Genomic DNA, 15,066 nt, shown 5'->3' on the forward strand with positions numbered 1-15,066 from the left:
CCTACTTTAACTGGCACTCAATATGCAACAATCTTCTGTACATTTGGGCCCATCATTTTGGTTAATTCTGCTTTATTTGTGGCTTTTATACTTTAAATAACAATTCTACATTAAGTACAATGAAGAGAACTAAAAGCATAGAATGCATTTAAAATGGTGCTTTATTTGTTTTTTTAATAAGTGTTTTTTTAAGTTCGGAACATGATTTATGAAATAAAGCATCTATTCGGCTTCATATTCGGCTTCGGCCGAATAGTTAACAAACTATTTGGTATTCGGCCGAATACTAATTATGCTATTCGGTACAGCCCTACTCATATCCTATGGCTCCAATCCTTACTAGATGCCCTGCCACTTATTGCCCTTTTTACAGAGGCCACCCATACGCTCAAGTCTGGAACTGAACCCTTGGAGGAGGGCCAAGGAAAAGAGACCCTAAGAACTGTGGGACAAGAGTTCAGGAACACCATGGAAACTCCAAACCGACTGAACTAGAGGAAGGGTTTGGGAACCCTTTAAAATGCTACTGTGAGAGGGACTAGAAGAAGGGTTTGGTAGCCTCTGAAGTCTGAGACTGTAAGCTCTGTTAGTTGTATTGATTTGTCAGGAAGGACACGGCCCTAGGCTTTCTAAGACTTGTGAGATCATTTGTTTGAACACTTACTACTTCCCAGATAGATTTCCTTTTTTCAAGTTATCCCACAGTGGTCCCCTGCCATAGCAAACAACCCCCCTGATAATTTGTAGTTTAATTCAGATAGTCTGTTTTTTGTTTTCAGTGCCACTTTCCAATGTTTGGAAATAAAAGCACGTGTTAAGTGTATTACCATGTCTGGCCTCTTTGTCAGTCAAAGGCAACCACGTGACACTCCCTATTGTCAAAACACAACTTCAGACCTGAATGCCTGGCACCGTGTCTAGCTGAGATCTGGTTCTCTCTTGCCCCTCTTTCTACCTAAGGCTTCCTCTATTGAATAGGTGTTCCATAACATTAACTCTGCTCCAAATCTATAGTTTAATACCACTACCTAGGTTGCCCATTCATTCTTGCCCTCTACCCTCAACCTCTTGCCCTCAACCTTGGCTCCTCACCGAGACCTGCAAACCAAAGGCAACCATGAGGCAATGAGTCAGTGTTACAAGGTCTTCACTCATTCACCCCTTTCCTCCAAAAAGGATTCCTTTTTGACTGTCTCTTCCTTTTAAATTGCACCCTGTCTCCTCTGACAGACAACGGCTTGCCCTTTTATTCTACTCCCAAATCAGAGACCCCTTATCTGCCCTATAAGTTCTCCCTCCCCCTTTACCTTGTCTCCACTGTCCTCACCCCTACTTTATCCTCTCCTGGCTCTTTCCTCCATACCGACCGTATGAGCGAGCATCCATCCTCCAGTCGGCCATTCCTTCCTGTGGTATAGAGGATCCTTTTCCACAGTAAACCCTCAATGATCTGCTGCCGATTCCTGCTCCTACCTCAAACTCCTCTTTGGCCCCTCTAACCATGGGTTCCTTCTCTGCTTCAAAATCACCCCTTTAAAAAAAGCCTTCTTCCAACATAGTGGCCTCACCAAATGCCTAGCTATCTCTTTACTCTCTCACTACTCCCAAGACTTTCAATGTGTGGTATTCAAACCGATCACTACCTACCTCTAGTTTGATGGACTATGCAATGGCCTTAAATCTAGGTTACCGAGCCGCCACTCCATGGAGACGGCACTGACCAATGTCTCCAATTTTCTATTGATTGCTCTTCACTCGTAACCCCTGTCGATCCACATATGTCATAATCTTTCATCCGCTTTTGAAACTGTCAACTACCGCTTTTTTCTGTCACCTTTTCCTTCCTGTCCCTGCTGCAAGACTGTACCTACTGAACATTGGGAAGATCCATCCTCACCCATCGCCACTAAATCTCTCATCCTCTACTCTTGCACTAAGCAGACTCAATTACTGTTCGAGCCTCCTTTACTCATTTCCCCCTAAAACAGATTAGGGACTTTGCAACTCACACTCACTATAACCTCCCTTGCTTCTCGTCCACGCGCTACTCCATCTCCATGCCACATAACTGGCCTTGTGGCATCAAACGCTCTTTTAATGCCCCTCTTAGGCTCCACATCTATCCCTGGGCTTGTCCCCACTAACCCATATGATTTCTATTTCTGAATATTCAACAACTCGCCCCTGCACTCGAATGCCTTACTCAATTCCTTGGCTCCTGCCCTGACTTCACTGCCTCTCGCTTCTACTTCTCCGCCCTCCTTGCTTACTACTACAGGTAAGTTTCAATACTCTATCTTGGCTAAAAAGCCATAAAAGTAACACCTTCGGAAAAAAAAGACCTCCAAAGAATAACATTGAATAAAACCATTGGGGAATAAAGGCTAGAATACAAACCATTATTCAGCTTAATAGTTTGTTCAATAACAAATTGATGAAAATTAATATAAACACAAATGCATTGATGCATTCTGGGTGAATGCTCCAAGTAGAGCTAAAATAGCATACTATACAATATTACTCTTTTTTTGTGAGGGATATATAAAAAAAAGGTAAAATAAAATAAGCTAAAATGTACAGCAAGTCCCTGCCTCCTCACATCAAGCACATCACAAGTCCAGCATTCATAGCTACACCCAAAAAATGTCTCCTCACCCTTGAAATATCACTTACACTGCCCCAACTCATTATCCCTTCCCAACTCCTCTCATATCTATGTATGGCCAGTTATGACAATAATTAGTCTAAGTAATTACTTTATATGAATGCATTTGTTCCATTCTTTCTCCTCGCATCCATTGCCTGATTGTAGGTACCAAGAATTCCTGGTATGTATATATTCCAGATATCATTGTTGAGTTTCATATCTTGCCCCCATTACAAGTTTCCTTCAAACCCCACCACCAAATGGATCACAACCTCTACACTCAGGGAAGCTCCCAACCAAGGGAACGTTCTGGCCTCTGTTAGGGCCCAAGTAGTGTGTTCCGATAAGATGCCATTGCTTGCTATTGATTAATGACAACGCACAGGCGCTATTCTGCACCTGCGGGTTAATTTGGAAAAATAAATTGTGTTCTGCTTAGACACCATTTTGGGCAGAAAGCACATGGGCGCTACATGTATGTATTCATCCTGCTGAGCGTAACTTTCTTTCTGAAAGGCTTCCATTTTGACTAGCAGCAGCTGATTTGTTGTTGGACTGCACCCATGAATGCCACTGATCCGGTTGGGCGACCACACACTAGGAACCACTTCCACAACATTTTAGGCACAAAGCATTTAGTAAAAGTGAGGATGTTGGGCAGATCTTAACTTTCTTGCAGGATCTAGCCTAGGCTATAATAAATGGCATTCCGTCTCTTTTGTACTGCCACTGTGTAGTGGTGAGTCCAGCTGCCGTTGCTGATATATCTAGTGGTATGTGCAGTCCGTATGGTATTCCTGTAACCACTCCTGGGGAGTCTTCTCCCCATTGGCCACGGTTGACCCGATTCTAACCACTTGCGGTGTCCCACAAGGATCGTGTGTCTCGCCCACAATGTATAATCTATTCACCAAGCCCCTATTTGATAAATTGGACACTGGGGGTCACCTATACTAACTATGCAGATGACACCCAGATCCTCATTCCCCTTTCGGACAATTTTGATAAGGACACAGCATTGGTGAATGAAATATACCTCCTCATTCAGGCTTGGATGGCATCCCATGGCCTCTGCCTGAATGACGATAAAACAGAGATCCTGATCCTTGGCTCCAAAGCCAATCTAAATTAAGCCCCAACTATGTCTCATTCAACATAAATGGGACCATAATCAAAGTAGTAAATGAGGTAAGAACACTAGGTTTTTATCTAGACTCTACCCTATCATTAAGAAAACCGGTTAATTCCCTGGCTTCCACCACTGCCTACACAGGCAAACTTATTAGGGCCTGCCGACCATATCTAACAGAAGCCAGCTGTATCACCCTCACCAATGCACTTATATTGTCAAGACTGGATTATTGCAATGCCCGAATCTAGGAGCCAGCAAACATATCCTTAACAAATTACAAACACTTCAAAATAACGCCTTGAGAACTGCCTTACATTTTAACAATAGAGAACACATCTCTAACCTCAGAAGAAGCCACCATTGGCTGAAGATAAGTGATGGGATCTTACTCAAGACCGTTTCACTCATCTTCAAATGCCTAAATAACGCAGCTCCCCCATACCTCATAGAGAGAATGACTAGAAAAACCTTGACTCGCATGACCAGAGTAGCCAACGCCCACTGCCTAAAGATACCTAGGTTCAAGTTAACCAAATCTGGAGGAGGTAGTTTCCCAGTGAAAGCTGCCCAACAGTGGAATGCACTACCTCTGAACCTCAGAATAGTTCAGTCCTATTTCAGCTGCAGACCTAACTCCCTAAACTGGCTGAGTTCCAATGATGTATAACCCCTGGACAGCTTAAGCACTCATGTATGTACTTACTCTACTGTACCATGAATGTTCCTATCCTACTGTACCATTTTCACATGAATCTATGTAACCAACTGTACCTTTATGCAACCCACTTGTATCGGACCTGCTCTTGCAATGTTCTGATTTCATGTTGTAACTAAATCTCAAGTATTCTTATCTGCTGCACCAGGTTACCTACGGGTTTGGTGCGCATTACCAAATAAATTAACTCTGACTTCCGGTCCGGGTCCATCACACATGCTTGTTCTCTGGCATTGCTCTCTGGGTTGTGCACAGTGCAGAAACCTTTACAAGCTCCCCCAAATATGTTGGATTTTTTTTAGTTGAAAACATGATGAGTGCAAATGTTCCAGCTGGGAGTTGAGGCGCATCATTTTCATTTATGTGATGGGGTAGTATTTATTAATAATGTTCGACTCCTGTAGCAGTGTGAAAACTAGAGATGTCCGATTAGTGTTAGGGGAAGTTGGCCTGGAGGAAATACAGCATGAAGAGCAAAGTCTTGATGGCCTGACAGAAGACGAATCTGTTTTCATTGAATGTTATTGTTCTTATAAAACACTTGTCACAAATGTGCTGTACATGGGGGACAATGGTACACAATAATGAGTGAAAAAGTGAAAGAAACCAACAGGCTGGAGATGATGTATTAGTAATGAATAAAAAAATAGAGTTGGAGCAGAACGAACCAAAAAAACCTATGGCATGTATGGTAAAGCTTGCGGGGGCATCAAGAGAAAAAGAGCGTAAAGCGAAAACGACCAGATGGATTTGAGAAGCAGAACAGAAAGGCGTATAAGGAGTAGACACGGGAGAAAAAGATAAGGGGAAATGTTATGTATGCAATCAAGGAAAATACAGAGACATGGGCCTCATCACGAGTTGGGCGGTAGCCCTTAAATGTGGCGGAAACGGTGTTACTGCCACATTGAAGGATCCGCCCAATCTCGAGTCTGGTAGCATTTACCACCAGCTCTAAGCTGGGGGTGAATGTGCCAGAAAGATTTCGATTTTTAATTGTGCAGAAAATTCCCATTTACCGCCCAACCTGTGATCCGGTGGTAATACCGCCGGATGGGTGGGAGGTAATGGAAATACATTTGGGCAGTATCCCAGTTAGGATGCCTCCCAACTTGTGATGAGGCCCTTTGACGTTAAAGCCTAGTCTGGAAAGATACCCAACATAGTCATAGCAAGGAAGGAGAACTATGTGATTAGTAAGAAAGTTTGCAGAGGGGGGAGTTTAAAATAGACTTAACATGAGCACGGGTAATGGCAGTAGCACAGTGTGTGAAGATGAACAGTAATCCAACGGGAGCAATATCAGAAAAGCAGTCAGAGATGTAGTGGAAGCAATCATTTTGCGAATGTTTCACAGCTGGTAGCAAGATGTAGAAGCAACAGAAGACACGTGACCATTGTTAATCCAGAGGGGTCCAAGGTCATGCAGAAGCAGCAATGAGAGGAGAAGGAGAGGTTAAACAGAAGAGGGGGTACGCAGCACAGAGATTGAAGGCAGGAAAGCAGAGCATTTTAGTTTTGCTCTTCTAAGCAAAGGGAATAGGCTAGCCAACATTTACTTTTCAATAACTGGCAAGCATTTTACTTGGGTTCACTGACTGCCATCTGCATCTACTGCCACATTAACATGATGTGTTAAAAAGGCTCATGGATTCCAGGATACTAATGAAAACACTGCAATGTGTATTATTTGCATTGCTGCATAATCTCACAGCCCTAAGTGGCAGCTGTTGCATAGTGTAATAGCCAAAACACATGCGCATGTTTAATGTCAACGATGTAAGATTCTGTTGCAAGTCATAGTAACAACATACAGAGGGAAAGGAATTTTTTTAAGAGATGGTCGCCTGGTTTGAGGAAAAATGTACATTTTCAGACTGTTTTACATAGCAAAGCAACACATAGCAACACACAGCAGTGCAGTTGAACGTAGTTCAGTGCAAATAATAATGTTTAAAAAAACAGAATGATCCTTTTCCTTATAATTATGAATGCATTACTGGATGAAAACATCGCATCCAGATGGATGGTTTCTATGTCAGTAATCAAATTCCTTCTCAGAGAGGCTACAGGATGTTTCAAAGCAGGCAGCTTATTGTGAGCTCCAAGAAAGGTCAATGCGGAGAACAGAATGCGGAGAGTGAGAGTGAGAGAGAGAGACAGAGACAGAGACACTCACACTCTGCGAGAGACTGCATGGGTCAATGCACACGTTTCAGAAACCTCTGGGCGCCGTAAACATAAACAATTAAAACCCTGCAGCGCCGACTCATGTGTTCAACCTTGACAGCATTGTATTGGTTAATAGTAATATCTGTTATTTACAGAACCTTTAATACCAGTTTATGGTTGTAAATCGTGTTATTGTTTTGCGGCTTACAAATGTCTCCATTAGTGGTGATGTCATGGCTCTTGGATGATATGCATTCATTTCGGAATGGCGAAGTATCTGAAATTGATCATAAACATGTCAAATGCAGAATTCTAAAACTGAGCGCGTGCTGAGCAAGGACCACACACTGACAATCAAGTGCAGCGCATCACACAGTATTTTCTCATTTTAAAACGCATGCATCTTCAAGTCAGTAAAACTAAAACCACAAAGACGTAGTTAGACATAAAGAAATGATGCTGATTTGGTGGTATCTGTTTATGTTTAAGGCCGTGACAACAGCTATGCCTGTAACTGCACACCCAGAACGTATTTCCAAATACTGCCCGTTTTGCCCTCTCCAACCCGCGTTACTGGGAAGCAGGTATTTACCACTGGTAGAAGTCATTGATAATATTGTCAGTGGTAAATACGAACTGACTACAAATTGGAATACCACCATGTCATACCTTGACATTCAAGGCGAAGGCCAATATTGTGCAAGTACCCTGAAGGATAAGTTATTTGTCCTGGGGTAAGAGGAAGAGCAAGGACATTCCTGCACAGCAGGAGACACACTTCTGCATGGAGACCCCGAAAGGGGTAATTATAAGTGGGCATCTCGGATGCCCACTTTCCCACCCCCTTTGCCACATAATGCTGGAAAGGGTACAACATGAACCTTCTGTTCATTATAGAAAAGAGTACAAGTGTGATATGTGTACGATCACTATAGAGCGTACGGAGGCAGTATACAGGTTTAATACATTTGATCCATTATTTCACACAATGAATTGCCATCCTGAAGATGAATGTGTGAATGCTAAATTACGGTAATTCATGTGGATATACTGAAATCCTGCTGGCGCTAGTTCAGCAAATGTGTACACTATTACAAGTGGGTACGGAGAAGTAGAACTATCCGTCCATGAGATCCAAATAGTCTACGCAGTGAGGTAATAAATAACAATGGCGTAGTGAGGCAGCGGAGACCAACGCCGACACAAAGAAGAGTAGAGTAATCAACCAGCTGAAAGGAGGCTAATGCCCCAGGTCCTGAGGATGAGAACAAGTGGAAGCCTATGGTGCCAGGAAGCAGTGCTTCAAGGCGGTGGGGGTCCAGGAGATCGAGAACAAAGAGACGATGAGGGGGCGTGATCATCGTGGTAGATTGGGAGCCACAGGTAAACTATATTGTCAAGCAGGTAGAACAGCAGGGATAAGAGGAATGGGGCAAATAATAGATCGTGTGGAAGAGTGCAGGAATGTGTCTTGAGATGGACGCTATTGTGGCCGGTTTGAAGATGGCAGGGCAGGGGCCAGAGGGAAAAAAAAAAAAAAAAAAAAAAGAGTTGTTGAATGAGGCATTTAGGAAAAAGATGGCAGACATGTGAGACATGGGTACAGGGTTATTAGGAGCTTTGTGCCTCGTGCCTAGAGACACCAGAAAAAGTTGTGAAAAAGAGTGGCCAAGGACGTGTTGTACATGTATGGGAGAAGGTATCTAATGCGTTTCAACGTTTGAGGTGAAAAACATCAGAGACAGAGTGGGCTAAGTCTACAGATAAGGACTGAAGAAGGTTAAACCTAGAAAAAAAAAAGAGGCAAATGGCAAGTTTTGACTGAAGCTGAAGATATTAGACAGTGAAAGTAGGCGTTTCTTGGCCTGATTGGGAAGTGGCGTTGCAAGGAGCACAGACAATAGATTGAGCAGCCATGAACGATTGCTTCTCCCACTTCCGTTGCAAGTGGATTTGAGTTGTGGCGTGAGCCTGTGTTTGGTAGACTTATCATCGGGAGCAAATTCTGAGGTTGCGTTAATGCAGATGAAGGAAGTAGTCTGAAATTTGATGGAAATTATTGGAGGCAATGGGCGAAGGCAAGCATAGAGCTTTGAGTAGGACGAAGGTCATAGCTGTAAAATGGAAGTACTAAAAAGATGGAGGCGGAGAAGCAGGAAACATACAGGATAGAAGATGTTAATTAACTTTAAGCAAGCGGCAGAAATTAGACGAAGTAAAATAAAGAAATGAGACTTAGAAAAATAAGGGGATAATGAAGGAGATAACATCAGGACAGGACAGGAAACCGAAATAAGAGAGGGGGAGCAGGACAGTGTGTTAAATGATGGGAATCCAAAGGAGATAAAAAGAACAACACTAAACCAATGGATTAATAATAACATGTTTATAACTATCTCTTGATGCCTGATTCCTTCAGCGTCTAAGCACTGAAATATTACCTAGTATTAGCCAATTTAATTAAAAAAAACTTCATCAAACAAGCGTTCTCCAGCTAAGCAATCACCCACGCTGGAACAATGTCTCACTCGGCATCTTTCTCATTCACCCCGATCTCTTCTTCATTAAGGAACATCAGACACTGTTCTTAAAAAAAAAAAATTAAACCCCCTCCCGATATCGTCCATTCATGATTCAACTCTTGCTTAAGTAACCACTCCCAGCAAGCCAAGCTGGGATCCTTATTCTCGGTCACCTGCCCACCTATGCCCCATCAACTATGGTGTCCTTGAAGGAATAATTGAAGCCCATTGCATTGACCATCAATCATATGTGAACAGACACCCAGATATTCCTAAAACTGCAAGTAGGATCAGGCAGTCATGAACAAGTGGCAAACTGCCTGCGTGATGCACATTACTAGATGCAACTGGACTGGCTCTGCATGAGAGTCAGAGGCAGAAGTACTGTTCATCAGTTTAGTGACTCCTTTCCTCTTCTGGCCCAAATCGGTACAGCCAGCACCAACATCTGCCCACAATGTGGGAAACTCTGGCATACTCTTTGACAGTGACGTATCCTTTACTCATTAAGTAAATACATTGTCCAGGACCTTTGGCATCTTTGCAGAATCCTTTCTCTTCTGGACCCCTACCTCACATAATCTCCTTGGAGCCTTCAGAAGTAGTTTCCAGACTAAGGTATTGTAATTCTATCTGTACTGGTCTCCCTAAAATGCAGCTCTCTAAGCTCCAAAGAGTTGCAAATTATACTGCATGACTCCAATGCATCCTAAGGTAGGGCAATCGCGTGACACCTACTTTAGAAAGGCTCCATTGGCTGTCCATCAAGCAGCGATCACAATTTAAGAACTACCAAGCACATGACTATATGGCACGTACAAATCTCTGTCCCCAAGTTCTTCAACCATGCACCAAACCAGTTCAATGTTTCAGACCCAAAAAGGAATAAGCAGGTGACGGACATTGAGAGGTTTAGTCAAATATTAAGCAAGAACATTTAAGTGGACTTGACATTTGAAGCTGCCCTTCCCAAAGACTGGCAGCACCCCCCGCTTCCCCTCTCAATCCCCTCCCTGCTTTACCCTTTTTCTTACATCCTGCATTGCCCTCTCTCGCTTTCCCTTCCAGTCTGTGGACTTCCTTTGTTTTCCTTTCTTACTTGTATTTTATAAACTGTCGATGCACAGGTTAACTAGCAGAATGGGTTAAAAGCGGTTTAAAAAGCATGTCCACATGGAAGAACAGGTGTCCGTACTCGAAACATGTTGACCCTTTTTCGATATTGCCTGTAGCCCTTTTAACCATCTACCTGCACGGTGGTCTGAGGCGGTTATCCATGCAATGCAGCGATTTTACAAAAACTGTCAAATAAAATCAATCTTGACCAGATGGAGACTATGGCTGTTAGGCCTTCAAAATATGTTTCTGTGAGTTAGGTAAGGGATAATGTAAGCTGTTTTTGTCTTATTTTGGATGCTGCCCTAGAGAGGGTAGGGTAGCTCTGTGATGCAAAAGGGAGATCGCCACCAGCTTTTATCTAAGATTGGGCTTTGCTATGTGAAGATGTTGGTGGCAATTATGGTTGGAAACCGTATTCAGACAACCCGTGAATATGTTACAACTATCATTCCCCACCATTGCTTTCTGGAGCTGCTACGACTTCAAAGGGATTTTGACCATGCGCAACAGTAACTTAATTTTTTTTTTCTTCATTAAAATATTTTGGCTTACAAATCAAACCTTTCATCTTGTTATAATGTCATACGTTTCTCTTTGTTCATATCATCACATCCACAAATGTCAGATCTAGTCCTGCATACTGAGGCTGTTTCTTTCTCTTGTTTCTCCTTATTCTATTGTCCTTATTATTTTTCATCCAAGTTGACTGTTTTCCATGATATTATTCCAGAAGGATACAACTGCAAACATTGTTTTTTCCTCATTTCCCGATAGAATTTGGTCTCATCGATCTTCAGGAGAGAGTGGCGTTTGGTTGTTCTTAAACCATCCTCTGCAGAGATTTCTTTTTTCGATTAAAGCGGGGCGTATCATTATGATATGGTGCAGGCTTTCAATTTTCTCTTTATTTAAAATTCAAGGAAGAAGTAAAATAAAGTCACTTATGGCGAACAATAGCAAAAATACAAAATAAAATGTCTTGTGTGTTGAGGGAGAAAATATTTCCATAGCACAGTGAAAGGATCGGATAACTGAAAATGCACCGAAATCAAGAGAATATACAAATATAGTGAAGCCTCGCCTGGTGTGAGAACATTCCTCCCTAAAAGGAATGCTTGAGCGAACCAGAGGCGTAGACAGGGTAGGGCCGGAGCAAATCTATGAATGCCCACTCAGCAACGCTGTGGGGGCACTTACATATGTTAATGTCACTGCAGTGGGCCCAACTACATCAGCTTTAGACCCCACTTGTCAGACAATCTTGGTTACGTCTCTGGAGCGAACTAAAGGCAGCAGAGACCAGGGATCCCTTCTGACGGTGGTGAAAAGGTGCTGGGAAAGTGGTGGTTTTAGAGACTCTGTGAATCGTAAGGGATAGGGTTGCTAAGTCAGTAATGATCAAACTGGCTAGCAGGAAGCGTGTGAATCAATGGAATGGCCACTGAGAGGGATGCGCCATCAAGGTCAATCCCAGCTGCCACAGGCACACACATTGGCCAAGTGGATTCCAAGGAGTTTCCAGATTGCCCTGTGTGGATAAAGCCCCAGCGAGTGGTGATCCCATGCCCGGCATGTTCTGAGATTGTATTTATAATATCACATTGGCTGAAGGGGGATTTGGCCATCATTTGAAGGCTGGCAGGTTGGACAGATGGACTGCACATTTTACGTGACTGCCTCTGAGAAAGAATACTATACATTTTCTATGGGTTTAGAGAAATCCACTATGATATATGAACCTCATTCCCTTAGCGCAAGATCAAAGTAACTTGAAAATCAATTGTTTATGGATATACATTTATAAAAGAAGGGATGCCACATTTACATCTGACGTAAGTCCTCTTGACTTACACCTGCAAAAGCAGAAAGTGTATTAAATATTGACCATTTATTGTGACTGCGTCATGGGTATGACCATCAGAGGGACTCGAGGACCCCTCTCATGCTAGGGTAGGCGGGTCACCAACACCAGGGCAGAGCCCGATCATTCCCAGAGGTGGGTTGGGAAGGCCCGCTGTGCATAGATCCCCACAGCGTGTAGATGCATGCATGTGTCTTGGTACCAGCAGCCATCAGCCTCTGGCCTGGCCAGGTCGCTCTTTGTAACCGTTCAGGTGGTTCTCCAGAGGATTAGTGATCAGAGCGGCCTTATATCCTTACATGAGAGAGTACAGCTACCAGAAGGCGCTACACTTTTCACACAGCGTAAATGTCGCAGGAGGTGGATTGAGAGGCAAAGGTGGAGTAAAGAGGCGTGCCAGTAGAGAGTGAGGCTAAGGACTGAAAGACTATCAAAAGCATAAGGCTACTCTGGCTGAGGTCACCTATGAAGTCCCTGAGGGAGGTTGACATAATGCTACGCCATTAGGCTTTCCTAGATTAAGCTCTGCATAGACAGAAGGGACACCCTGAGCACATCCTTTACCAACGTTTTTGGGAAGTAGGGTTCCTTGGTTAGGAATGTGGATAGCCCCCTTCAAGGTTGAGGGCAAGAGTAGAGGGACCACCCATAGACTCTGAGCCCCAATGAGTATGTTTTATAATAAAAACTGAAAACATTTAATAGCATCACATGACTTAATGACAAAGATTTTGCATAACATAGTGCACTGCATAAAATGAATAGTCTCTTGGCGCTTGATAATAGAGGTCCATGTCTATTATAAATAATGTATCTATAGGTTTGGGACAGTCTTGCTGGGTTTCAATACAGTGATGTGAGTTTCCCACTCACACACACAACAGTGGACACTTAACACACTAAGCAGCATCTCCTGAGGTTTTAGCTTCTTATATTTGCTGAAATCAAGCCTATTTTTTTTGTTAATAACCTGTACTTGCTCTCCATTTCATCAACCTTGAAAATACTATGGGCCTCATCACGAGTAGGGCTGTATTCTCGGCTGTAATACCACCAACTGTAATAGCCCTAGCACTGACCGATCCAGTGGTATTACCACCGGTTCACGGGTTGGGCCTTAACGGTAAATCCCCATCCCTAATTGGATCCAATGGGGAATTTTCAGTGCTAATACTGCGGGCTAATACAGACGGCTGTAATACTGCCAAAAACAGGGATTTTCACCTCCAGAAAAAAAACTGGAGGGAAAACAGCCAATTTAGCACCCATCTCGTGATAGGGCCAGCCCTTAAATGCGGCGGTAATACAGTTACCACTGCATTTAAGGGCTACAGCCCAACTCGTGATGAGGCCCTGTGTCTGACCCAATGCTCTCAAGTGCTCCCCCTTACCTTCTTTGAGGCCACTGGCACGGCTGGCGTTGGTCTCACCTGAATGAACAGGAGCCACAAATGTGGATGCCATTGTTGTGTTTCTTGGCACAGGTTTAGAATATCAAAACATATTTGCGCAAGCAGATGCAACAAGTCTAATCCAACAAGAGAAAAGCTCACCGGTATTTCGGAAAAACCTAATACTGCAAGCAAGCATGTGTTGCCCATATCATACTAGTGTACACTTGAAATGTATGCACCTACATGCAACGCGTGTACAGACGGTGTGCAAGTTATGTGTACAGTGCCCACAAGTAACTTTGCTCCCAGAAATGGATGTCATCAGTGGAGTGTTAGGAGCGGACAGAAGGCCTATAATGAACAGCACGACCGTTACACTTGGGCTACTCACAAACATTCTGGAATGTTCTTTTTAGGCCTGAAATCCATTCATATTGTTTTTTCATTAAAACGGTCTTCATGATATCGTTTTGAACTGGAAAGAAAAGAGATGTGCATTGCAACAGGACCTTGAATTCATAGTGCATGGCTAGGACACAGTCCCATGTTCCGGAATTGGGGAATAAGCTGCCATTTTGGCTTGCTCTACGCTGGCTCTCAGTATGGTATTGCGGGTGAACTCAGTAGAGCAAAGGCATTCGGGCACATGATGGGGCAGCTCATGCAGATAGCCACCCAGCACTTGATTGGAGAAGACTTCCTTTGCAAGCTTCCTGGCTGGAGACCATTGCCGATCTCTGGGGCAACGCGTAGGATTACTAAGAGACGGAGTGCCTCACTGATAAACACCAATGCATGGGCACAAAGTTCAGGCGGGGAGGTTGCAGTGACCGCACCATTGGGCTTCATCCGATAGTCATGGAGAGCAATAACCATCACTAACAGCGGGTGATGTTACATGGACATGATTATGGCAGAGGTTCATATGCCCTTAGCAGCATTGTACAGCAAATTTTCCAGATACCAGCGCTCGACCAGACGGATTATCCATAATATGAAGGAAAAACATGGCTCATCTCTGTAGGACATGCAAGCACGGGCGTCTAGTTCTATCGCGGTACTATCCTGATGTGGATGCCGTCTTTAGGTCCCACGATGGCCAACGTGTTCAACTGGAGTGGAATCTGGAATTGTGGGAAAAGTACAGTGAGTATATGGAAAAAAAAAAGATATTGGCACAGCGAGTATGCAAAGAGTCAGCACCCCAGAACTCTGTTCAGGGTATCCTGCGAATAGGACCAATTATTTTCACAATACATAAACTATCCCCCAACCATCGGATCCTCAAAAATAATACCATAACTACTTGAATGTAACATCCAAGTGAAGCCTTCCTCCTGGTGGTGGGGGAAAATCACACGACTTTTCAACATATAGTTTTCTTATCTACGTGTATTTAGAATATCAAAAGAGAATACATTTCCATTCTGCACAATCATCAACCACCAAAGCCTAGAACAAGCCTCACCTATTGTTTACAACATGCATTCCGCTGTGGTGTTTA

The 15,066-nt window shown here is 43.4% G+C and overlaps 1 protein-coding gene across 1 annotated transcript in view; it reads right to left on the bottom strand.

Annotated features, from left to right (window-relative positions):
• Positions 1–11,185: 11,185 nt before the first annotated feature.
• Positions 11,186–15,066, bottom strand: part of TBXAS1 (thromboxane A synthase 1) — a 548,307-nt gene continuing 544,426 nt past the window's right edge. Inside the window, exon 14 of the mRNA XM_069628729.1 lies at positions 11,186–14,686. Coding sequence (XP_069484830.1) covers positions 14,612–14,686 — 75 coding nt within the window. The 3' untranslated portion in view covers positions 11,186–14,611. The remainder of the gene's footprint in view (positions 14,687–15,066) is intronic.

Source organism: Ambystoma mexicanum, chromosome 12, assembly GCF_040938575.1.
Source record: "Ambystoma mexicanum isolate Mex_15411 chromosome 12, UKY_AmexF1_1, whole genome shotgun sequence".
In the NCBI taxonomy this organism is placed as follows: domain Eukaryota; kingdom Metazoa; phylum Chordata; class Amphibia; order Caudata; family Ambystomatidae; genus Ambystoma; species Ambystoma mexicanum.